This window comes from Bacillus rossius (genome assembly GCF_032445375.1).
Source record: "Bacillus rossius redtenbacheri isolate Brsri chromosome 4 unlocalized genomic scaffold, Brsri_v3 Brsri_v3_scf4_2, whole genome shotgun sequence".
Taxonomy (NCBI): Eukaryota; Metazoa; Arthropoda; class Insecta; order Phasmatodea; family Bacillidae; genus Bacillus; species Bacillus rossius.
Genome location: NW_026962011.1, coordinates 7,992,950 through 8,018,173, shown reverse-complemented (window position 1 = coordinate 8,018,173; position 25,224 = coordinate 7,992,950). Strand labels below are relative to the sequence as shown.

Genomic DNA, 25,224 nt, shown 5'->3' with positions numbered 1-25,224 from the left:
GCACCGACAACGAAAAGACAGCACATTTGGAAGCACCGACAACGAAAAGGCAGCACATTTGGAAGCACCGAAAACGAAACGGCAGCACATTTGGAAGCACCGACAACGAAAAGGCAGCACATTTGGAAGCACCGACAACGAAAAGGCAGCACATTTGGAAGCACTGACAACGAAAAGGCAGCACATTTGGAAGCACCGACAACGAAATGGTAGCACATTTGGAAGCACCAACAACGAAAAGGCAGCACATTTGGAAGCACCGACAACGAAACGGCAGCACATTTGGAAGCACCGACAACGAAAAGGCAGCACATTTGGAAGCACCGACAACGAAACGGCAGCACATTTGAAAGCACCGACAACGAAAAGGCAGCACATTTGGAAGCACCGACAACGAAACGGCAGCACATTTGGAAGCACCGACAACGAAAAGGCAGCACATTTGGAAGCACCGACTACGAAAAGGCAGCACATTTGCAAGCACCGACAACGAAACGGCAGCACATTTGGAAGCACCGGCAACGAAAAGGCAGCACATTTGGAAGCACCGACAACGAAAAGGCAGCGCATTTGGAAGCACCGACAACGAAAAGGCAGCACCATCTACAAAAAGGCCGCACATTTGTCATTGGCTCCAATATTCATTGGCTCCAATATTCATTGGCTCCATTATTCATTGATTCCATCAGTCTATTGATTCCATCAGTCTAGTGACTCCATCTGTCATTGGCTCCTACAGTCATTGGCTCCTACAGTCATTGGCTCCAACAACTGTCTTTTGTCTCACCAACTCCAAATATATATATTTGGCTAGAATTCTACGAGTCTAAGAGACTATGAGACCACGTGGCTACGAGTCTAAAATGATCTAGCTGGTTACGAGTTATACATGGCTTGCGAGGCTACAGAGCTACGAAGTTTCTAGTACACAGGTTTACATGACTGCGAGGAAACAGGACTACAAGTCTGCAAGAGTACTTGACTACGAAGGTACTCGTCTACATGACTCCAGTTACCGCATCTGTCTTTGACGGAATTTTCTCTTTTGCTCCAACTGCTCCATCAGCATTATGTTATAAGATTACAAGGCCTCTTGCTTACGTAGCTTCAAGTCTACAAGCCTCCAATGCATCATGACTGCGAGACTACGATCAATGAGGTTACGAGTCTACGCGATTGCGAGTCTTCTAGGTTACGTGATCGCGAGGCTATAGGACTACGAAGCTTCTAGAACGCATGGTTACGAGACTGCGAGGCTACAATTCTACGAGGTCCCAAGACATCCAGGCTACGCGACTACGAGCCATGAGGTTACGAGACTATGTGACTACGAATCTTCAAGTTTACGAGACTGCGAGGCTACAGAGCTACGAAGCCTCTAGTACACAGGTTTACGTGACTGCGAGGATACAGGACTACGCGACTTCGAGCCATAAGGTTACGAGATTACGTGACTACGAATCTTCATGTTTACGAGACTGCGAGGCTACAGAGCTACGAAGCCTCTAGAAAACGAGTTTACGTGACTGCGTGGATACAGGAATACAAGTCTGCATGAGTTCTTGACTACGAAGCTACTCGTCTACAAGGCTCCAATTGACACATCTGTCTTCGATGGAATTTTCTCTTTTGCTACATCTACACCATCAGCATTATTATATAAGATTACAAAGCTACTTGCTTACGTAGCTTCAAGTCTACGAGGCTCCAATACATCATGACTACGAGACTACGAGCCATGAGGTTACGAGACTATGCGATTGCAAGTCTTCAAGGTTACGTCATCGCGAGGCTATAGGACTACGAAGCTTCCAGAACGCATGGTTACGAGAATGCATGACTAATTGGCCGCATGGCTACGAAACTTTATGTCTCTGACTACAATAGCACTATTCAGTGGTGAGAGTTAATTTATTTCATGCAAAGGTACTTGCTGCAAGCAGTTCCACTTTTCAACATCAGATGACGTCACGTTTTGCTTGCAGGTAAAATAATATTTATTTATTTTATGCGGGATGCGGGTTGTTCACTATCGATCGCATAAGAAGAATGGCATCGATAGTCTTCAAGGAGAAGGAAGTTCGTCCTTCCTGCTAGTGCTTCTCAGATTTCTCACGGTCCGCCATCTTGGATTGCGACGTCACGGCTGCCATCTTAGATGGGTGTGACTTTGACCTTTGACCGAAACCGCAGGAATTATCGCAAGCACACGGATTAACCATCAAAATATATAAGAATTATCAGGAGCACACGGAGAAAACCATCATAATATTGGCAAGAATAATCAGGAGCACACGGAGAAAAACGACACATGTTTTCTTTGATATCATAAAATTACAGAAAAAAAAATATTTAGAAATAAAAAAAATTAATAAAAAAATTTAAAATAAAAACAAAAAATACATAAATAGATTCTGCTAGCTTGTAAACTTATCATTGCTGAGCAAAGATAGAGTTCTAGTACAAGCCAGAATTTTATGTATTTTTTGTTTTTATTTTAAATTTTTTTATTAATTTTTTTTATTTCTAAATATTTTTTTTTCTGTAATTTTATGATATCAAAGAAAACATGTGTCGTTTTTCTCCGTGTGCTCCTGATTATTCTTGCCAATATTATGATGGTTTTCTCCGTGTGCTCCTGATAATTCTTATATATTTTGATGGTTAATCCGTGTGCTTGCGATAATTCCTGCGGTTTCGGTCAAAGGTCAAAGTCACACCCATCTAAGATGGCAGCCGTGACGTCGCAATCCAAGATGGCGGACCGTGAGAAATCTGAGAAGCACTAGCAGGAAGGACGAACTTCCTTCTCCTTGAAGACTATCGATGCCATTCTTCTTATGCGATCGATAGTGAACAACCCGCATCCCGCATAAAATAAATAAATATTATTTTACCTGCAAGCAAAACGTGACGTCATCTGATGTTGAAAAGTGGAACTGCTTGCAGCAAGTACCTTTGCATGAAATAAATTAACTCTCACCACTGAATAGTGCTATTGTAGTCAGAGACATAAAGTTTCGTAGCCATGCGGCCAATTAGTCATGCATTCTCGTAACCATGCGTTCTGGAAGCTTCGTAGTCCTATAGCCTCGCGATGACGTAACCTTGAAGACTTGCAATCGCATAGTCTCGTAACCTCATGGCTCGTAGTCTCGTAGTCATGATGTATTGGAGCCTCGTAGACTTGAAGCTACGTAAGCAAGTAGCTTTGTAATCTTATAACATAATGCTGATGGTGTAGATGTAGCAAAAGAGAAAATTCCATCGAAGACAGATGTGTCAATTGGAGCCTTGTAGACGAGTAGCTTCGTAGTCAAGAACTCATGCAGACTTGTATTCCTGTATCCACGCAGTCACGTAAACTCGTTTTCTAGAGGCTTCGTAGCTCTGTAGCCTCGCAGTCTCGTAAACATGAAGATTCGTAGTCACGTAATCTCGTAACCTTATGGCTCGAAGTCGCGTAGTCCTGTATCCTCGCAGTCACGTAAACCTGTGTACTAGAGGCTTCGTAGCTCTGTAGCCTCGCAGTCTCGTAAACTTGAAGATTCGTAGTCACATAGTCTCGTAACCTCATGACTCGTAGTCGCGTAGCCTGGATGTCTTGGGACCTCGTAGAATTGTAGCCTCGCAGTCTCGTAACCATGCGTTCTAGAAGCTTCGTAGTCCTATAGCCTCGCGATCACGTAACCTAGAAGACTCGCAATCGCGTAGACTCGTAACCTCATTGATCGTAGTCTCGCAGTCATGATGCATTGGAGGCTTGTAGACTTGAAGCTACGTAAGCAAGAGGCCTTGTAATCTTATAACATAATGCTGATGGAGCAGTTGGAGCAAAAGAGAAAATTCCGTCGAAGACAGATGCGGTAACTGGAGTCATGTAGACGAGTACCTTCGTAGTCAAGTACTCTTGCAGACTTGTAGTCCTGTTTCCTCGCAGTCATGTAAACCTGTGTACTAGAAACTTCGTAGCTCTGTAGCCTCGCAAGCCATGTATAACTCGTAACCAGCTAGATCATTTTAGACTCGTAGCCATGTGGTCTCATAGTCTCTTAGACTCGTAGAATTCTAGCCAAATATATATATTTGGAGTTGGTGAGACAAAAGACAGTTGTTGGAGCCAATGACTGTAGGAGCCAATGACAGATGGAGTCACTAGACTGATGGAATCAATAGACTGATGGAATCAATGAATAATGGAGCCAATGAATATTGGAGCCAATGAATATTGGAGCCAATGACAAATGTGCGGCCTTTTTGATGATGGTGCTGCCTTTTCGTTGTCGGTGCTTCCAAATGCGCTGCCTTTTCGTTGTCGGTGCTTCCAAATGTGCTGCCTTTTCGTTGCCGGTGCTTCCAAATGTGCTGCCGTTTCGTTGTCGGTGCTTCCAAATGTGCTGCCTTTTCGTTGTCGGTGCTTCCAAATGTGCTGCCTTTTCGTTGTCGGTGCTTCCAAATGTGCTGCCGTTTCGTTGTCGGTGCTTCCAAATGTGCTGCCTTTTCGTTGTCGGTGCTTCCAAATGTGCTGCCGTTTCGTTGTCGGTGCTTCCAAATGTGCTGCCGTTTCGTTGTCGGTGCTTCCAAATGTGCTGCCGTTTCGTTGTCGGTGCTTCCAAATGTGCTGCCGTTTCGTTGTCGGTGCTTCCAAATGTGCTGCCTTTTCGTTGTCGGTGCTTCAAAATGTGCTGCCGTTTCGTTGTCGGTGCTTCCAAATGTGCTGCCTTTTCGTTGTTGGTGCTTCCAAATGTGCTACCATTTCGTTGTCGGTGCTTCCAAATGTGCTGCCTTTTCGTTGTCAGTGCTTCCAAATGTGCTGCCTTTTCGTTGTCGGTGCTTCCAAATGTGCTGCCTTTTCGTTGTCGGTGCTTCCAAATGTGCTGCCGTTTCGTTTTCGGTGCTTCCAAATGTGCTGCCTTTTCGTTGTCGGTGCTTCCAAATGTGCTGTCTTTTCGTTGTCGGTGCTTCCAAATGTGCTGCCGTTTCGTTGTCGGTGCTTCCAAATGTGCTGCCTTTTCGTTGATGGTCCTTCTATTTTAATGTTGTTTTGACTCTAGTATTATTGTAAATGGTTCTTGATTTGACTAGCGTTTTATTCCATACGGTGCATGTATATAAGCGAGTCCTAGACAACAGGACGCTCAGTTTGTTACTGACGTCGTCGGTGTAAGGATCACCTAGTTTGTTTCTTCTGGTGCATTAATCACGTAATTACCTGTTCTTGCGAACTCGATGGTATCTTTACCGACTTTAACGACGAACTCGATGGAGGTTGTACCATCGTCTACGGGAACCTTGACGACAGCTACGACGGAGAAGGAGCAGATTCCGTTGACAACGTCGATGTCAACACTGGAGGAGATTTCAACAGATGTGATACCACCAGCAGAAGATAGCTTAATGACTACTGAGCTGGATGTGCAGGAAACCACGACGATCGACGATACGACCTCGATGGAGACTTCAATGGATGCTGATTTGACAACTAGCGAACATCGGTGCTGTTATTGCGACAAGATTTTCTCAAACAGCAGCAATGCTCGGCGACACGAGAGGAGCGAATGTGCCAAGAACCTATATCGTAAAATGTTTGTTTGTGAGAAATGTCATAAGCAGTTTGCCAGAAAAGATAATATGAAAAGGCACATGAAGGCATGCAAAGGTCCTGCTGTTCGGCAGAAAGTAAAGGTTTCGTCGCAACAACGATGCATCGATGTGCATAAGAGAATGCCTGGAAATGGTACTACTGTTGTAACGCCTGTATCTGGATCGGGTCTGAAAGGATCGTCTTCATCACCACGGTATCCTTGCAGCTACTGTGATACGTCGTTCGCATTTTCCCATGATGCACGAAGACATGAGCGGAGCAAATGCACGAAGAATCCATCTCGCATGAAGTTTCGATGTGATGAGTGTCATGAATGGTTTACTCGAATTGATAATTTGCGACGACATGCGAAAAACTGTAAAGGTGAAGTCCGTGTGCCTACTGCTGAACTACCTGCAGAAATTTCGACTCCTCGGTTTAGGTTGAAGGCTCGTGAGCGTACAAGCAAGAAAACCGATGTGCAGCAACCGATTGGTATGACGTCTGAACAGGAAAATAAACCTAAGACTGTGTTCGGAGCATTACAAGTGAACGATAATGGCTTCTACTTGGCGCAGTCTGCATTTCGTGGAACATTGAAGGACTATTATTATTTAAATACGTTAGGTGAGTCGAAAGACATTTGTAATTTTCTTGATGATATCAGAGAGGACATAATCAATCAGCTTACTGATGATGTAGCAACAAACGGACCTTTGAAATATAACTTGTGGTTGGACTGTATATATGGAAAGCCATATCCGTTCGATGACAAAGTGAAGAAGTGTGCATTCAAGACATCGGCTGCAGTAATTTACAGTTCTAACGATGTGAAGCAAACTGTTAAAAACGGTATCCAGAAACTCTGTCAAGAAGAGGTGGACTATGTCTGTAAAGGTTCTGGCTGGACTCTGTCTAGTATAAACCGATTGGAGCTAAGAATTAGTCATTTCACACCGCTGCGGAACTAAATGATTATAAGATTGCTGGCTTTCGCAAATGATCCTGTAGTAGAATAGAAATTATGTAATAAATATTATGTTTGTAAAAGAACTTGCAGTGTTTAATTCCTCGAACCTGTTACTATTATGTTAAATTGATGTTATATTTAATTTTTTTTGCATCATCCAAGATCTAACCGAGGACGGGAATCGATCGAATCAATATGTAAATTAATGAGTGATTTATTTAATGAATTTTGAAAGTTTTCCCGAATTTCTAGCTAAATAATTACGGATTTTCAAGATGGCGGCCAAATGACAAGATGGCGGGTGTCACAGTAATAAATTATAACTGCACTCTAGCGGATACGAATTAAACTAACATGTCATCGGCGCACTCTAGCCGACGATACAATGATGATGGCTTCCAGCAGACGAGGACAAGATGGCGGACATGACGTCATACTACCTGACGATATATATATGCTTTGAAAAAAAAAGTGGTGGGAGCCAGTATGCCTGCAGCCACCGCGGGGGAAGGATCGGTCGCCATTTTTTTTTTTTTTTTGCACTCGTCGGGTTTGAACCGAGGACTCCGAGCTCCGTGTCGTAAATATATGTTTTTTAAATATTTTATTAAAAATTTTATTATTTAATTTTTTTATAATTTTTAAATTTTTTTCATTAAAATCGGATAATAAAAAAGTTAAAGATGGCGGCCGTAACGGAAATTGCAACGGTGACGTCATAATTCAAAATGGCCGATAACACAATGCCGGAATGTTCGAGAAAACACAATGACGTCATCCAAAATGGTGGATCCAAGATGGCGGATCCAAGATGGCCGCCGGGGTCAAGGTCAAAGGTCATGGTATCCTTATTCCTAGAAATGGCTTAACTGAGGCTTGAGTTAAGGATGCTTAAGCCTATTTTAGGAATTGGTGTTCTTTCTAAGGCAAAAGACATTTGTGGTTTTTTGAAATCCTAATTTTTCCTCGAAACGGGAATTTTTCCCTCGAAAACGGGAAATTTTGAGTCATTTTGAGTCATTTTTGAGGAATTTTGAGGAATTTTTGCCGCCGTGACGTCACAAATCCAAGATGGCGGACACCGGCACCGGCACCACGCGCCGGCGCCAGATCTAGTTCCGTCATTTACATACTACTTATGATGATTACGAAAAATTGATGCATAATTGTATATTTTAAATGGTGTTTCATTCAAGCATAATTTTTTTTAAAAAAAAAACTGCGGAATAGATGATCGAATACTCAATAATGTGACTTTATTCTGTTTGATGTGCTTTGTAATGTGCGCATTTTATATCGGAAAGCTATTCAGGGAACGGTTTACGAATAACTTTAACTATTGGAGGTACTGGGACAACACAAGGCATAACCCAATATTACTGCGAACACTATATATATATATATTTTTTTTTTAGTGACACATTTGTTTTCATGTAAAAGTACAAAATATCTGTAATTTTACATGAATGTTTCTGTTCCAATCACACAAATTTACAGTGTGGGGAGATGAATCCACGGCTAGTTTTACGGACAGCCAAGCTCCGTCTGAACGTAAGACCCGAAGTTTGGTAAGGGGGTGGGAGCTGCCCCTTCCGTGGTTGAAAAATGGTGTTCCCCCTTTTGTTATAACGTCCTAAAAAATGGTTATGAAGTATTATTCATGAAATCAGTTTTTTTAAATAAAAGATGTTCTTTCTTTTGTTATTTTATTTATTTTATGTCACCATTGAAACTCCCCCTCCCCTCCCCAATGAAAGAGTGATAGAGGTTCATTTCGAAAAATTACCCTCTGCCTTCCGTTTTAAGATGGATACGCCCTTGCCTTCTAGTGCATTGGCCTGTGCGCCCTCAAGCCAGGCCAAGCCTCCTTAGTCACAAGGAAACTGTATTGTTACATAGGTATATATAACAGTTACGAGTAATTTTCCCAGAAAACGAAATTTTTTTTCCTTGTGAGGAGGGAAATTTCTAGGAATTTGGAGGAAATTTGGAGGAAATTCGACACAAATAAATGGCCGCCGTTACTTCATTATCCAAGATGGCGAGCGGCACACCTCAACTTAAATCATCACCTCACGAGAAACCCTGTCCCGGGACCCCCCAATCCTATACTACTAACACGCTCGGCATTATTTAAAAAAAAAAATTACATTAAATTTCGTGTCCTAGTTTCGTGTTATAATAGTATTTGCAACATGAGAACACACGAATTTTGCTCGTTACCGAGGTTAGATGTTACACATCTCTGGCGAGTACTGCAAGACTCGCTCAGGTGTTTTTTTTTTTAATGGTGGACCTACCGTGACGTAGAAGCTACCGGACTTCTCCCTGAGCTCGATGAGCACCGTGGACGCGTACGGCACCAGGATGCCATTGAAGACTTTCAAGGCCTGCAGAGTGTTTACCACGTTGTCATCGTGCGCCGAGTAGATGTAGAGGCTGCGGTCTGGACTGAGCGTGGCATTCACCTTTGCCTGCATGTTCTCGATGATCTCCTTCAGCATGGGACCTGCGCAGGCGGGCATAGCGGGTGTCGGCTGCGACTCTTCCCGCGGCGACGAAGAGCAGGAACCTCTTCAATACTGGCACGACCAGAAGGTTCTCTTTCACCCGGACGTGTTTGTGGCCTCGTTTACCGAACGAGCCGGCTTGATAACAACTCAGCAACGGTCCTCGTTTCTCAAAGCAGCGGGAAATAAATGAAAAGTGCCAGAAATAGATTTCATGAGCGAGATTTTACTGCGCCAGCCGTGAGTCAGATACATTCAAGTGTCTTGTTGATTATGAATTTGACAACAATTTTGTTTTAAGTTCACTTGTTTTGTATATTATTACAGTTGTTTATTAATTTAAATACAATATTTATTTACAAATTGTATTTGATACATTTAGCACTTTCAATAAATGCTAAGCTATGAGAGTTTACCATTTCGTTAAAACACTAAGCAAAAATATGAACATCATAAAATACTTAACCCAATAAACAAAAACTTCTTGTCATTTGATTTTAACTGAACTTTTTTTTTTTTTTTTTTTTTGCTATTTACATGGTAATTGACATGGTGTTTGATTGTTTCTGATGTGAATACGATATTTTTTCTGCCGTTCCCACCTTACCTGCTGCGTACCTCTGCAGTTCCGTGGTGCCAGCGTTCACAATGTAGTTTTCTAGAAGGTACAAGTTCCTCAAGGGCGTTGGGTAGTACGGAGTGACCCAGTCAGGTAACTTCAGGTTGTACAAATCCTTAAAAATATTTGAGCAAACACTGTATTCTTTGATTTAAAAGTAAAAACCATTCTTCTGCTAATAAATTTTTATAACAGAAATAAGTCATTAACATTGAAGAAAGATGTAACAATCAGTTGATAATTATAATATGTTTCAGTTAACGATGGAAAGTTAACAATGAAAAAATTAAATTCTTTGTAGCTAATGCTTTCGAATACATTTTGAAGCAGAAATTAGGATGCATTACCAGAATAAATACCTTACCTCAAAAATTACGTGAAACAAATGATGTTGTTAATGTTATTGTACATTTATGTTACCATTGTTTACGAAATATTTGCCTTTTTATATTTTTTTGTTGAAGACGAGAAGTATGTATGAAATCAATTTTAACCGCCTAGATTAGCATGCATGTCAAACTGTAAGAACTCAAAATGCACCTGTGCCACTAACTTTCTTCAAGTATGCAGCATGATTCACAACATGTGACCGTTAATCACAGGGCTTTTTCCATTACGTCATTTGCAGCAAAGTAGTCACGTGAATATATGCTGCATTCCCAATACTAACGGAACGGCATTTCGTAAAAAATCCAAAATAGCGGCCACTTACATGTTGTAGCAAATGGAAACTATATTTTTTTTCTTATTGTTTGAACTATAGACTTTCCAGAAATGTACATTTTTATAAGTCTTCACGAAAGTATGGAGAAATTATGTAGTGAATCCAACTAATGCGTCATTGCAGTTATAACGAGTGATCAGGGCCGGGGGACACCACGATCCTGTGGATCGGGGAAGCGACCTGGAGCGCACCTCGATGAACAGGACGTCGGCTATGCCCGCGTCGAACGTGGTGTAGCCGGCGTGCGCGGAGACTTCACGCTGCACGTCCGCCGTCGTCTCCATGACGCACTGGTACTCGCGAGACTGCTTCAGGAGCGACACCAAGCTCGTGTACTTGGCGCAGTTGTCGAAAGGCAGCAGCAACTGCAAACGTTCGGTTGTGTCCGTCGTTGTTCCCCACGCAGTTCTGTACTTTTTTTCAAAAGATTCCTTGTGAAATCAGCTGCCAAAGAAATATTTTTTTTTTCATACGACGTGTAACATATTGTACCTTCGTTCGACACATGTCTATGGTTATTTCCGCACACAAGAAATACCATTTCCGTGAAAAAAATTCATTTACTACGAAAATTGGCACATAATTTTATATCTTATTAAATATTTCATTCAAGCATATTTTATAGAATGAAAAAGTTAATGAGGTAGGTATCAATTATTTGAATTTATTTTTCAGCATGCTTATTTATGACTGTAGTTATTTCTGGGAAGCTATTCAGGGAATGGTTTACAAATAATTTTTACTACTGGAGATACTGCGAAAACATTAAGTATGAATGCGTGAGTATGAATCTAAAACCAGTATGACTGCGAACACTATTTTTTAGTGACACAGTTGTTTTCATTTAAATGAACGAATTTACAAATATCTGTATTTTTACAGGAATATTCATGTTCCTTTTTAATCTCAGTATTACCTCGAAAAACGTATTTCATATACGCAAAAATAGACATGCCAGGTGTTGTACAAAGTTACAATATATTTCTTGTAGCATTACCAAATATTTATTGGCAAATGCTTTCCAAAAGAATATTTAAAAATAGTACAGGAAATGTTTTTCCGTGCATTGGTATCATTTAAGACCATAAGTGTTTTAGATTGAGGATAGCTGCCAATGAACAGACAATTGATGTTAGCGAAAACACACCACTATCAAGTCCAGACTGCAGGTCTCCTTGATCCGCCATCTTCTTAATGGCCTTGTTTGTACCACGTATCAGTTATTTGCTGTAAGCCTGTAACTTTACTATTAATTCCTAAATTTCAGTAAAACGTTATCAAGGCTATCATTTTAAACTGATATCACTAAACTGACTTCAATGTTCTTAAAAAATCAGGGAAAAATTCAAAATATTATTATCAACAATAAACGTCTGTAACCTTGAGATGCATGCAGTAGGCCTAATACCTTCCCAGATGAGTAATATTGTGGTTACAAAACTTTTATGCTAAATTATTTTTTTTTTTTTAAATAGCTCAACTTACCACTTAACGTAAAAAATCAACTCTTGACCAGAACAATTTTTAAAATTTTAGGACAAGATTACATAAATCTCTTTAAGAGCAGTAAATCAATCATATAGTCAACACCGAAATGACGAAATAAAAATATCAGAACTGTCCAATAACCTTCTATGTGTTTATAAAGTGTAATGATCCTGCAACAAGTCTTATGTACAATTAACTGGAGAAAGTATTCCACACGTATAAAATAACATTTAGAAAAAACAAAACAAAAAATATTAGAATTTTCTCAGCCATAACACGGCACGTCAATGAATCAAGAGATTCAATCCACTTTGACCAAACCTAACCTAACGACCATATTTTTTACTACAGCCACATATTAACCAGATGTACTAATCTCCCTTGAAGATGGCTGCAACGAGGCATGCCGCAACGTTTGTCATTTCATCATTTCCACGAACGTGGAAGAAATTTAAAAAAAGTTTAGGAGTGATTTAAGTCAATACTTAGATTTTTGTTGAATAACAATATCTGTCCTTGAAGTAATAGATATGGCTGAAATGGCCTTAAAAAATTTATATGTTTTTTTGGAATATAGCTTAGTTGTTTCTTTGTAAAAATAAAAAAATATATATATTGCAATATATAAGCTGTGTACTAGTGTTAATAACTGTCGGATTACCTACATCGTCATTGCTCTGAGTCTCGGTGTGTATGGGGATGGCCTGAAACTTGATGCTGGGCTGGCTCAAGGTCTTCTCTGTCGGCGGGTACAGTCCCTCCAGATTACAACGGGCGCTCACCAGGGTACGGTCCACATCCGTGCTCCTGATGTGGGTGTCGTTGTAGTTGTACGTCAGAGGCAGCAGGTCAGAGTATCTCTGTCTGAGGTACGAGCCCAGCCTGTAGTGCTGCTCCTCACCGATCTGTACATTTTGGTGCAACACTCGTGCACAAATCTCACAATGCTGATCTGAATACTAATTTTTAGTTCTTACAATCATTTAATTTTTCTTAACTAACAGATTAGTATTGCATACAATGTTTTTAATTTATTTAAAAATATACATTAACTATAAATACGTTATTTTTTGCACAATTACATAAATGTGTCTGGAAGATTGTGCTGTAAGATTGAAAACGTATTAAAAAAAGACAAATGGACATAGTACCTATAAATACAAAAAAGACATAGTTCCTTTAGCTAGAAAAAATTAATGCTAGACATACAAATCAACGGATTTCTTCTCTAGATTCTCTAGTTCTTTAAACTCGCGATACCTTCGGGAATGAAAAAAAAATACATTTGACGAATTTTTGTTTTAAATATTGTGGATCTAGGCACGCAAGAAACCTAGGTGCTCACCTCTGATAGTTGGCCATATCCCCTGGGCCAGTACCGAGCCACATCGTTGTACGGGTCATTAGGGTAGGACCCAGTAGGTGCCCGGTCCCCGTGGCGGAACAGCTGTCAAAGAAGAACACATCCTTGGAACTCTTGTTCGTACACACAAGAGTACCCTGGTCGCCATTTTGACCCCACATAGGTATTTAAATACTTTCAAAATACGCCGAAAATTTTGTATTGCCGATGTTTCGAGAGAGCGCCTAGCATTGCATATAGCTATTTGGAATGCATTCAATTTTTTTTGTTTCAATGAAACATTCTTATTTGTTTAATATATGTAATTTGATATTTATCAGTATAATTTTTTATGTATATTAGGTAGTATTGCCTGACAATAATTTGTGTACGGAATACTAATCACACTAGCATGCTTTGTGAGTGATATTAGTTCTTAACTTTAGCAGCAGTGATATAAAATGAGTTATGTTTAAAACTGAAAGGAATAAAAACCTGAAGATTCTCACTGAGCCAAAGAAAACTCTAAGGGAAAGTTAATAAAATATAATTAATATACAATTGTTAAATTTGCCTAAATATTATTGAATACTCCAGTGGAGTAAAATAGACATAATTGTTTATCATAAAGGTTCCAAAAACTTAAAACACAGAAGGATAAATTAAAAATCAAGTTTGTGTCGTCGATTTAAGCAATATACTCTCTGTGTTTCATAGTTAAAAAAAGTTTAAAAACGCTTTCCTAAAAGGTGACCAATCCCAAACACTTTATGAGCATGCTCAACATTGGGAAAGATCTCACAAATTGCCACGTTTAAAAGAAGGCATAACAGTGAATGGAAATTTATTTCACGCCACTTCATTTGAAAATAAAAATCTAATGTATAAACAAATTGTGGGTTTTGTGAGCTCTGTGAATAGATAAATATGAGTACTACCCAATGAGGAATTGTTTTGTAGAAATAAAGGAAAGTAATTAAGTCGGTAACTCAATCTGACATTCAAAATATGCACACCACTTTAAACTGTAATAAAATGTCTACTATAAGAACGTAAAAACACTCATGGAAACACAGACCCAAATATATGGTGTTCGGAAATTTTCCTGTAATATCTCAAATTAAAGTCGGGTATGCTACTGCATGATCAATCATACTTCGTTGATAGAGTATATTCGGTAAGACTGCACATGTACACACACTGTGGTTGTCTCCGAATACCTCCTCAAATGACCATTCAGCGTAAAGGAACATTGAATCTTAAAAAAGTATATCAGCCATTTTTTACCGTTCTAATAGTTGCAATGATATTTACAGAATCAACCATGCTGTTTTTCGTGAAAGGACGAGTGACCTTTCAGGGAACTGTGAAGCAAAATTTTAGTCATAAACTACCAATTGTAATTTACTTATACAGCCAAATGCTATGTAAACCCATTTATGTTTATCTGTTGATGTGAAATAATTAACTTGAACATGAAAAAAAAAGAAAATTTAATCAAAATAGACCGTGGAAAAATTTTAAACTCAAACAAATGACTACCAAAAAAGTATTTCTTTATCGATTAACCAAGTTGTGTTAGAATCGATTGCATTCGGATATCTTTTCAAAGCTAGTGTCTCATCGACTGCAACCTTAAAAGTTTAAGATCATTTGATTAAAGCTGCATTGGAAAAGGACACATCCTTACTATTTGGAAATGACTTTCCTGTATTAAGGCATAAATAAAGGAATACTAAGCATCGCACGCAAGACGCTGGGAAAAATATCGCCACATGAGTGATTATGAAACCACGGTAAAGAATGATATTAGACTGTAACTTTTTTTTAATGTTGCTGGTCTAGAAGCCCGAAGGCGCTAATGACGAGACTAACTATGCATCTTATGCTGCATCGCCTCTAAGCGCAAGTCACCGTACTGGTACGTGGTCGGCACGCCTTTACATTACCCTAAAGCGGCTTAACAAAACTAAAAGTCTTATGCGTACACATCTGTAACCTTTTTTAAGATCTGTAAAGGGATTTTCTTATCGAAGCAGTTGTGAAAACACTCGGTTTAGCATCCCCTCCTCCCCCTGATCAAAGAAGAATACAATTAGAGACGTTACACGACAAGAAGACTAGCTAGCATCCAGACATTAATTTTTTTCCGAACATAACATTTATGTAACAAAGGCACTGAACAATCTTCACCAGATTTTTTTTTAATGTTATGTTGATCAGCACAAAGTGGCGCAGACAGTCTGAAAGAATCCTTGTGGCGTGTCTTTTTTTTGCACGACGAACGAATGCTTCGTTCATTTCGCGGGGTTATTTAAAAGAGAAAAAAAAGGTTTGTCAGTCCAGTTTTTGAAATCTGGAGTTTTGTTGTACAAAAAAAAAAGAGTAAGAGAGCGATATCTGTGTCCGGAAGAAGTCTAGGTAGTGCAAGTATGAATGATTGAGACGTGCAAGTGTGGTGGACTGCGACGTGAGCGGAGGGGAGCCGCCCTCACCACGCTGGCGAAGACGACGGCGCCGAGGTCGTCCGCCGGCCGGGCGAGCGAGCTGACGGCGCACAGGAGGACCGCCAGTAGCAGCACCTGACGCGCGGCGGGGTACATCCTTCCCTCTGGGGCTGCGGGGGCGCTCCGAGAAGACGTCGGCGAGGGAGTTATATCCTCGCCGCTGTGACGTCGGCGGCAAGGGTTACCCTTATCTACCGGCGGATTAACGAGCACGCGCCGCGCTTCTTTCGCGCCGTGAAACTTTACACGCGCCGAGAAGCCGAGAGAGGCTTTCCGGGCGAGAGCTGGTTGCCCATTGTCTCGGGACTAAGTCGGCGATACTCCAACAGATCCCCCCCTGGATCAACTGACAAACACTGCGACGTATGTTTAAGCAAGAATCAGAGCAATAAATGTTTATGGTTCACGGTTCTCTTTTGAGGTAATAGCCGTAGATGGTTAATTACATTTTAAGTACTCCATTATTGGAAAGAAAATAAAAAAATATATCACGGTATTTCTTATCTGTAACAGTTGTTTGAACAACATTTTAGAGAGTAGTGCTGCGATTTTTATTTTGCGTACTCTGCTTGTAGGTATTACTTCATTTATGACCAATAGAGTAGTGGTAAATCGTATAAAAAACACTGGATTCCAATCATTTGTAAAAAAAAAAAAAAAAAGTAAATGTGTAACTCTAGATTAATGTGCTGGTTTTATAGAACACTGTATTTTTCCACTAAACATCACGATCAACATTATATACATATTTTATAATATACAAAAATTAATATCAATCCTGTGAAACCACAAATTTTTTATTTCATTAGACATTTTTTGCCTGAAATATGAAGATAAACAAAGTTATTGACATAATGAATTTTAGAGAATACAACATTAATATTTTCTTCATTGATAAAAATAGGAAACCTAACCAAAATTCAACCATTGACAAAATGTTTAATAATTATTAAAATATAACAATATAATACGAACACGCTCAAATTGTGGTACTCCTGGATATAATTTTAGGCCTACATTCCACGCACAACACACCAAATGTGGAAGTTAATATATTTTTTTCTCTCAATTTTACTTGAAACAATTATTTCTAAGTTACCTACTTTATAACTTTAATGGCACACAATCACTATGGTTACGGCAAATGAGCAAATACTTTACTGGCCTTTGTGAATTTTTTGTTGCTTATTTTAAGTACATAACATAAATCTCAAAGAAAAAACAATGTCGTCATTCATAATATGTTAGAGAGAACGTGTTGTAATACGGTACATTCAATAACATTGTAGGAAAGGGTGATAATACGGACCTCCATTTTGTTTTTGATAATTATATCTCAATTTAAAACTTCGTACAATTATTTGAGACGTGGATAATTTCACCAACTTATCAAAAACACATTCCTTACATTTACTGAAATTTTTTGGACACAAAAATGGTGTGGCATGAGTTAATCTACGAAGTTACTCGTAAAAACACCTACTTACAAATACATGTTGGTAATATAGACCCATAACAGTCTGCATAAAAGTTTAATTTCTTAAAGACAATACAGAATATGCAATCTCACATTCATTGCACAGAAATCATGTGGAGGTTAATAATGAACAAAATAGGATTGCTGGTGAGCAAATGAATACCTATGTACAAAATGTAAAATCCACTTAAATAAAAGTTTAGCAATAAATTTCACACACAAATGAATTGACCTTTTCAGCTCCAGCACATTCTTTGTGTGCCCTCTCACACCTTACCCAAAACTCTCCTCTGCAGTCATCAGTGAATGCCCCTTCACAAAACAGAAAGCATGTTCTGCATCTGAAGCCTTTTCTCCCACTGAAAGTTCAAGCGGTACTCTGGCATAGCAACTTCTAAACCACCCGACGCATAATAGTCGTGATCAGAACTTGATCCTTTAAATGCCTATGTCCTTTTCTTCTGATACCTTACAGTTGTTGAGTGCTAAAAGGCAATACCAGATGTAGACGGCTGAGTTCGATTTAGCCAAGATGTTGGAGGTTGACATAGAGCAACACATTCAAAACATTTCCCTCTATCTGTCTTTTTACTCGTCTGCTTTGTCTCTTTTTCTTGAATTGCCATCTGTAAAGTAGTTTTGTGTGAGAAACCATTAATACAATTTGCAGGTAATTACTTCCTTCCACATCGTGATTTATGTTTGGATCGAGGAAGAGGCTGATTAACTTCTGGTGAAATAAGTGACGTCTTGTAGCTAACTTGAGAAGTAGGGCTAGTTGCAGTGGTCACTGTAGTTGGTGGAGACTGCATAGGTATGGAGATAAAGGTTGGTGGATAGTTGGACATTGCTGATATGCTGGAAGCTTGACTACGTTCATTAAACATTTCAGCATTTTGTTGTACCACAAGAAATTTTGATTCCGGAAAAATGTTGCGGTTACACAGCCAGATACCAGTCACTCGGAATCCGTTCACTGCAACATATCCCTTCGTGCATTCTAAGTAGGTCTTTCCAAACAGACCTGCAATGCCAGACGGTCACAGATGTTTCTCCTCATGGAATATTTCTTGTAGAATGAACTCACTGTAATATGTTTTTAATAGCCCCATGAATGCCCTGTCTAGAGTTAGAAGTTTGTGTGTAGTGTGAGCTGGCAAAGATAGAATGAGGACGTAATTGTCCTGCGCTAAACTGATAACGTTCAAGATGTGTGAGTAATGCCCATTCAAGATTAGGAGGACAGGGTTTCCCTGTGTGGGTTTCGTTTTGTCAAAGAAGTGTTGAAGCCGTCGGGTTAACCCATTCTGAAAGGTGAGCTCTTCCTATGTCACTAGGATAAGCACCCCTCATCAACACACATAGCTCATGTTCTTCCGAGGACAAAATGGGCATTGGGGGAACAAAGGATCCACCCGCACTCATTGAGAATATCACAGTAACAAGTGAACCATGCTCAGCAGCACTGGGTGCACTAATCGGACGTTTCTCTATTAACCCAATGACTTAAAGAGTTTTGCATTGCACGACACTGATTCCAGCCTCATCCACATTCCACACTCTTTCAGCCATCAAATTGTGTTTTTCGCAGATGTCTTCAAGCAGATCAAAGAATAAAGATAATTAATCCTGAGTAAAATATTATGCTCACGTGTAAGATTTGCTAGTGTGTTTCCTTAGTGACAAGAATTCCTTGTGCCTACAAAGTAAATGGTCGAGCCATGCTCTTTCCCGCATGTTCAACATGAAAGGGATGTTTGCGTACAGTCAAATTGAAGGCCATCCTTCCCACATTCTGCCTTGTAAGACCAAAGAATATTGATTATATTTACAATTAAAACTTTTGCCTTAATTCTTCCACACTCTCAGGAAACAATGGTTTTCTCCCCAAATTTTTCATTACGACGATTTCAGCATCACTCATGACTTCAGAAGCAAGTCTTATCAATTAAGTTCTAGAAACACTATAATGTTCCGAGGCTTTTTTTACGCCTATATTTCCTCACAGTAGTTGCTTGCCTTCTTTCCCTTCTTTCAGTTTTTTTAGCATGATTAGGTTTACAGTCTAATGAAATAAAAAGATAATTAAAATGTGAGAAAACTATCCATGCATATTTAACATAACGACCACAAACATTGGAATTATTAAACAAACACTGGAAACCATGTAACATAACTGGTTTAAACTAGTGAAAAAATATTAAATTTGCTATTTATCTTACATCCATTTGTGTTAAATATTATAATTTACTTGTCTATGTTATTCATAATAATTCCGTGGAATAAGTCATGAAGTTTTTTTCGTAATCAATGTCATTATGATTTTTGTATCTAGCTTATCTCTTGGGCATTATTTCCAGTGGGCCCACAATACAGACAGTGCCATGTTGAATTCACGAATCAATATATTTACACAAACCAAAAATATCGAACCCTGATAATGTGCTGTTACAGCTTCAATATTGCACTTGTGGATACTATATACTTGTTATACACATTAAATTTTAATTAGAATCACGTTTTACATACCTTGCAAAACTTTTCAGAACGTTCGAAACATTTCTTGTCTCGTTTTTCATATAATGCAGTACTACTGGACTGCAGTGACATCTACCTATTGTTGATGCTTCATGAAGCGATAGTTCTTGCAATATGAATAGAGTGTAGCAGATCACTGCTTAGGACTTGAGAGGGTGCATATAATCAGCGGAGTTACGATTTTATGTGACATGGTTATGCGCAATTACTTAAGACGACGTGATTTTCAAGATTTTAGTGGACTATGAACCCCCTGCATACAAAGGTGGTAGCTCATTAGTTTTATCCAGTATATTTAAAGTACCACCCAGGATAGAAGCTACTGAACTCTTAAGCACCTTCATAACCGCAGATTCAGAAATTGCAAGTATTTCGTAAAAATTAAAAATAAAAATAATATATCATGCAAAAAATCAGTGCGAGTAAAGAACGTAGACTGAAAATTTAGGTTTTCGGACTTCCTAACCCGTTCCCAGAAATTATGCTAGTTGTGTATTTGGAGTAAACTTTCCAAGTTATTTTCCTGTGCCGTCTGGGAACATAGGCTTTATTCCTAACTTATCCATGACGTCTTTGCAGGACAGAATAATCTCAGTGGTTTCTCGAATCATCACTGTGTTACAAGCTGAAAAATTATTTTATAATTTTTTTTAGGGCCAAAAATTGGCCGTTATTTATACCATTTGGTTCTCATTCGTAATAAAAAAAACTGATAAAAATTCAACTTTTATTCAAATTTCAGTATAATTTGTTTATTATATATCAGGAATACCACAATATTCTTAGTTTACAGAGAAAAAATATGCAGTATGTTGTAAATTGGTAGATACGAATAGATTTATAAGTGATGAACCTCTAAAAAGGGGGGAAAAAAAGGCTCGGCTAGTCTCTCGTTGATTTTATCAACGTTTTAATGTTGATTTAACCAAAACATTAGCACCTGTAGCAAATTTATTCTTCATCAGGTTCTTGCTTTGCCTTTCTGTAGAAAAAAATCAATATAATGATGTTACGACCACACATTTTTAATGGATAACCAGCTAGAAATGACATATGCATGAAGAAGCCACAAAATATTGAGAAATTATTATCGAAAAATTACTATGGAAGAAATCTGCGGCAAAAATAAGTTTCATGGTTTAAGTCAAAAAGAATGTTAGATCATATGCGAAAAGGAAAGAGAGGAATATTTTGCTGGTAATTGATTGAAACAAGTTGGGCAACACGGATATCACATTGAGATATCTTAAATTTTCATTATCTGCTGCAGATAACTGAATGAATATCACGCACCTATTATCTCAGGAGGCGATATAGTTATATTACTATTTATGTAGATTATATTTTAATAGCTTTATTATGTGCCACATCTCTGGATAACACTAACGAAAACTAATGACGTCATTTGAAGTACGAGATTTAGTAAACATGAAATACTGCCTTGAAATTGAACTCTCTCAAAATAAAAGAGTTATTACAGCGAATCAGCGCAAGTACATCCAATTTACAGATCAAACATGATAAATTGCCTTGATGTAAGATTTTGAACATACGCCATTGCTAAGAACTTTTTCTGTTTAAGAAAAACTAAAAACTAAAATAAAAAAATAAATAAATAAAAATACCCAAAAAAGACAAAATACACACAAAATTAAGCAAACAATTGCTGTTGTCAACAAGGATATGAACACCACAAAATATTCCGTAACAGGAATTGTGGTGTTCATATCCTTGTTGACAACAGCAATTGTTTGCTTAATTTTGTGTGGTTTTTGTCTTTTTTGGGTATTTTTATTTTTTTATTTATTTATTTTAGTTTTTAGTTTTTCTTCAACAGAAAAAGTTCTTAGCAATGGCGTATGTCCAAAAACTTACATCAAGTCATGCATTCCCATTGCACAAATCTTTTAAAGATAACATGATAAATTGCAAACCAATAAAACGAATTTACACCAATTTAAAATGTTAATAAACATTTTAAAAGTCTATTCAAATTATAATAAAGCATTCAGTGCTAGTTTGATTTGCAATTTAAGGGGCAGACGGTAAAAACAGCAGAGTTAGACAAAGGCCGGAAAGATTTCAGAAGAGCATAACACATGGAGAATGGAGAATTCGTGGGTAGCAGATGCAGACATCGAAAAATGCTAAAGACTTTAGTAATTTGCTTGTTAGTACTTATAGTTGTGTAGAATTTATGTAATAAATTTAATGTCTAAACATATGCTGTTTTCTTTCTTGAGCCTGAGGCTTTGACTTTTATGGAAAAATGTTAAATTAGGTGATGTATAATGAAATTAGTAATTTCATACACAATTTTTTTTGCATCGGTGAAGTATCGAACAGAGGAAAGAAATTAATGGAAACAATAAATACATAAATAGGTATTTTTAAAATGAATTTTATATTTTTTTCTGAATCTTTGGGTTAATAAGTAAAATTATTTATCAATATATCGGCCAAAATGGCCGAACAGATGGTGGATGCTACGACCAACGACCCAGCTTGCCTTCTGAAAGTTGAGGCCAACATGTCCTCCCGCCGCGAACAGCTGATTGTGGGCCGTTTTCCGTTGTGTTGCTATTAGGAAAATGTGAAAATGGTTCAGAAATGTGTTGACTACGGTTGTAATGAAAAATCTGTCAAAGGAACATCGGTGTCGTTACACAGGTAAGTGTATTTATCAAATTTATGGTGTATTTTGGGATTTTATGTAAAAATTGTTCTCAGATAATGATACTACTTTGACGTTTTGGTTGCATGATAATTTGACTTAAAATTAATTTATATTTACGTTAAATGTGGGGTATATGTATGGTATAACTATTGGTTACAGGTTTTTATCGGAATTGTGTGTTTAGTTTTCCTGGAGATGACGAATTGAGGAAGAAGTGTACACTATCTCTGAGGCGGGAAAGTTTTGTGCCCTCCAAGCATTCCAGAATTTGTTCTAAACACTCCTCCCAAGATTGTTTTGACAAGGAAGCTTTTGGTAACGGAAGAAAGCTGAAACCAAATGTTGTTCCAACTGGTTTTGACTTTGCGGCACATTTACAGCCTAAAAATGCCAAGAGGATAGCACCTACCGAGAGAACCCAAATTGTGTCTCAGTCGCATGAAAACGCCACCACCTGGCAGCTATCCACTACCAAGTAAGTACGTGATTCAGAAATATTCTTTAAATTTTATATTTATTTAAATTTATTTAAATTTTAAGGTTTAAGACTATGTTTAAAGACAGTTAACTATTAGCCGGAAACTTAAATATACAATCAGTGCAGCTTTTGGCCAAAATGTAGGGGATGGGTTAGGTTATGTTGCTCCTGAACTACTTTGTATTTTAACTTGGAATGAATTTTGAAAGTTCTTCAGGAAAATATCAAGAACTGTGTTACATTTTATATTTACATCCTCACCTTCAAACACTTCCCCCCAGTTATTGCATGGCAATGCCTGTATGAAGATAGAATTGATTTGAAATTCAGTAAATTTTCTAGTTATATATTTATGTGTTTTTTTGTTTTGAGTCTATACCTACTTTTCACTGGCAAGTCAATTATTTGAGCCAAGTGATCTGAGCGTCCTAATACAACATTTTCTACTTTAAGGGAAGATGTTTGTAATGATGAAATCCAAGGGCTTCGCCAGTGGGGGAGGAGAGGGGCAGTTGCCCCCCCCCCCCTAGAGCCCTAGAGATAAAAAAAATGTAGCCAAATGCAAAAAATACATACTTTTCCCACAACTTCCCCCCCCCCTAAGCCATTGGCTGGCCATCGGCTGGCGACGCCCTTGATAAAATCTATTGTAGTTTTTGATTGCGCGGTTTAGCACGTATAGCCAAACACTCTGTTTTTAAAATTGCATGTGCACATAATCTTTACAAGCCTGGTACCTACATAATATGTTCATAGGTTAGCAAAATAATAATTACAACCATTTTTTTTACAGGGATATTCATACAGTTGGAAAAAAGTTAATATTGGCATATCTAGGTGACTTAAATGAGAAGAACCTGACTTCACCCAGCAGAAGTAAGAAGTGCCTTGGTGCTGCAAAGGAAATAAGATTAAAATACCGTAAGAAACTGAAACTCCTTCGTCAGCGGTGTAAACGAGCCACTGCAAAAATAGTGAGCCTTCAGGCAGTTATCTCGCATCTGCAGGACAAGAAACTGATAGGTGATGTTGCTGTCAAATGGCTCAGCTCATTAACACATTCATTGTTTGTAACACCTATTAGCGTTGGACCACATGCAGGCACCATCACCTGGACACCTGGACACATTGTCACTAACTAATAGATTTATTCCCTCAGCTTTCTTTTTGTCGAAAATATTATATCATAATTCAATTTTCAGTAATAATAAAACAATAAGTTCTCTCTGAAACTTGGTTAAAGATATATGTAAGGGTTTGAATAACCAGGATCTAAACTATACTTATGGTCAGAACTGTATATGATTATTCACACGTTTATAAATTTAGTGGTCTAAGTTATTGAGAAAATTATCAAGTACATTAGGCAAAATTTTAAACAATACTTTTTTGTTAGGAGAAATGACAGTTTGTAATGCGTCTGCTAGTTACGTCCTTTATTGAAAGACCAGCTTTGACATAAAATTCATAATATACATTTAAGCTGTTATACATTATGCAAGTTAGTATATTATTTGCAGATTCTGAAACAGCAATAACTTAAACCAGTTTCTTTTTACTAAATTTTAAAGGTAAAATCTGTTGCACTATAACATAATTAAGATCATTGGTTTCAGAAATCTTTGCCACCTGCTGTTGCGGATCTCATCCAGCGATGGAAGAAGGGGCCAACCAGAGAAGCCTATCCTCCAGAGCTGAAGACTTTTGCTCTGACACTGAATTTCTACTCTCCTAAGGTGTACAATTATGTTAGGAAGATGTTCATGAAGTGTTTGCCACATCCTGTTACACTGCAGAAAATGTATTCAACTGTCGATGGAAAGCCAGGCTTCAGTACTGAGGCTAGTACAGCATTGAAACTGAAGACAGCAGAAAATGTTACTTGTGGTAAACCTACATTATGTTCTTTGATGTTAGATTAAATGGCCATACGTAAACATATAGAATTGATGGTCAGAGTTTTATTGGATATACTGACTTCGGTACAGGGTTGGATGATGATTCCCTACCTGAAGCAAGGGAAGCATTGGTGTTCATGGCTGTTGCTCTAAATGGTAGCTGGAAGATCCCAGAAGGGTATTTCTTGATTGCTGGTCTTAATGGTATGGAATGTGCAAATCTTGCAAGACAATGCTTGAAGATTCTTTTTGATTGTGGCATAGTTGTAGCATCATTGATATTTGATAGTGCTGCATCAAAAGTATCTATGGCTGAACATCTTGGAGCCAAGTTTTTAGTACCTGATATGAAAACTTGGATCACAGATCCTCATACAGGTAAGCCTATATACCTGTTTCTTGACCCATGTCA

General features: G+C 38.3%; 1 protein-coding gene across 1 annotated transcript in view; it reads right to left on the bottom strand.

Annotated features, from left to right (window-relative positions):
• The window catches only part of LOC134542291 (uncharacterized), a 48,864-nt gene extending 32,999 nt beyond the window's left edge, over positions 1-15,865 (bottom strand). The window contains exons 1-6 of the mRNA XM_063386440.1: positions 15,733-15,865; positions 13,241-13,342; positions 12,561-12,800; positions 10,599-10,772; positions 9,672-9,798; positions 8,855-9,063 (exon numbers count right to left, since the gene is read on the bottom strand). Coding sequence (XP_063242510.1) covers positions 8,855-9,063; positions 9,672-9,798; positions 10,599-10,772; positions 12,561-12,800; positions 13,241-13,342; positions 15,733-15,840 — 960 coding nt within the window. The 5' untranslated portion in view covers positions 15,841-15,865. The remainder of the gene's footprint in view (positions 1-8,854; positions 9,064-9,671; positions 9,799-10,598; positions 10,773-12,560; positions 12,801-13,240; positions 13,343-15,732) is intronic.
• Between the last annotated feature and the right edge of the window lie 9,359 nt (positions 15,866-25,224).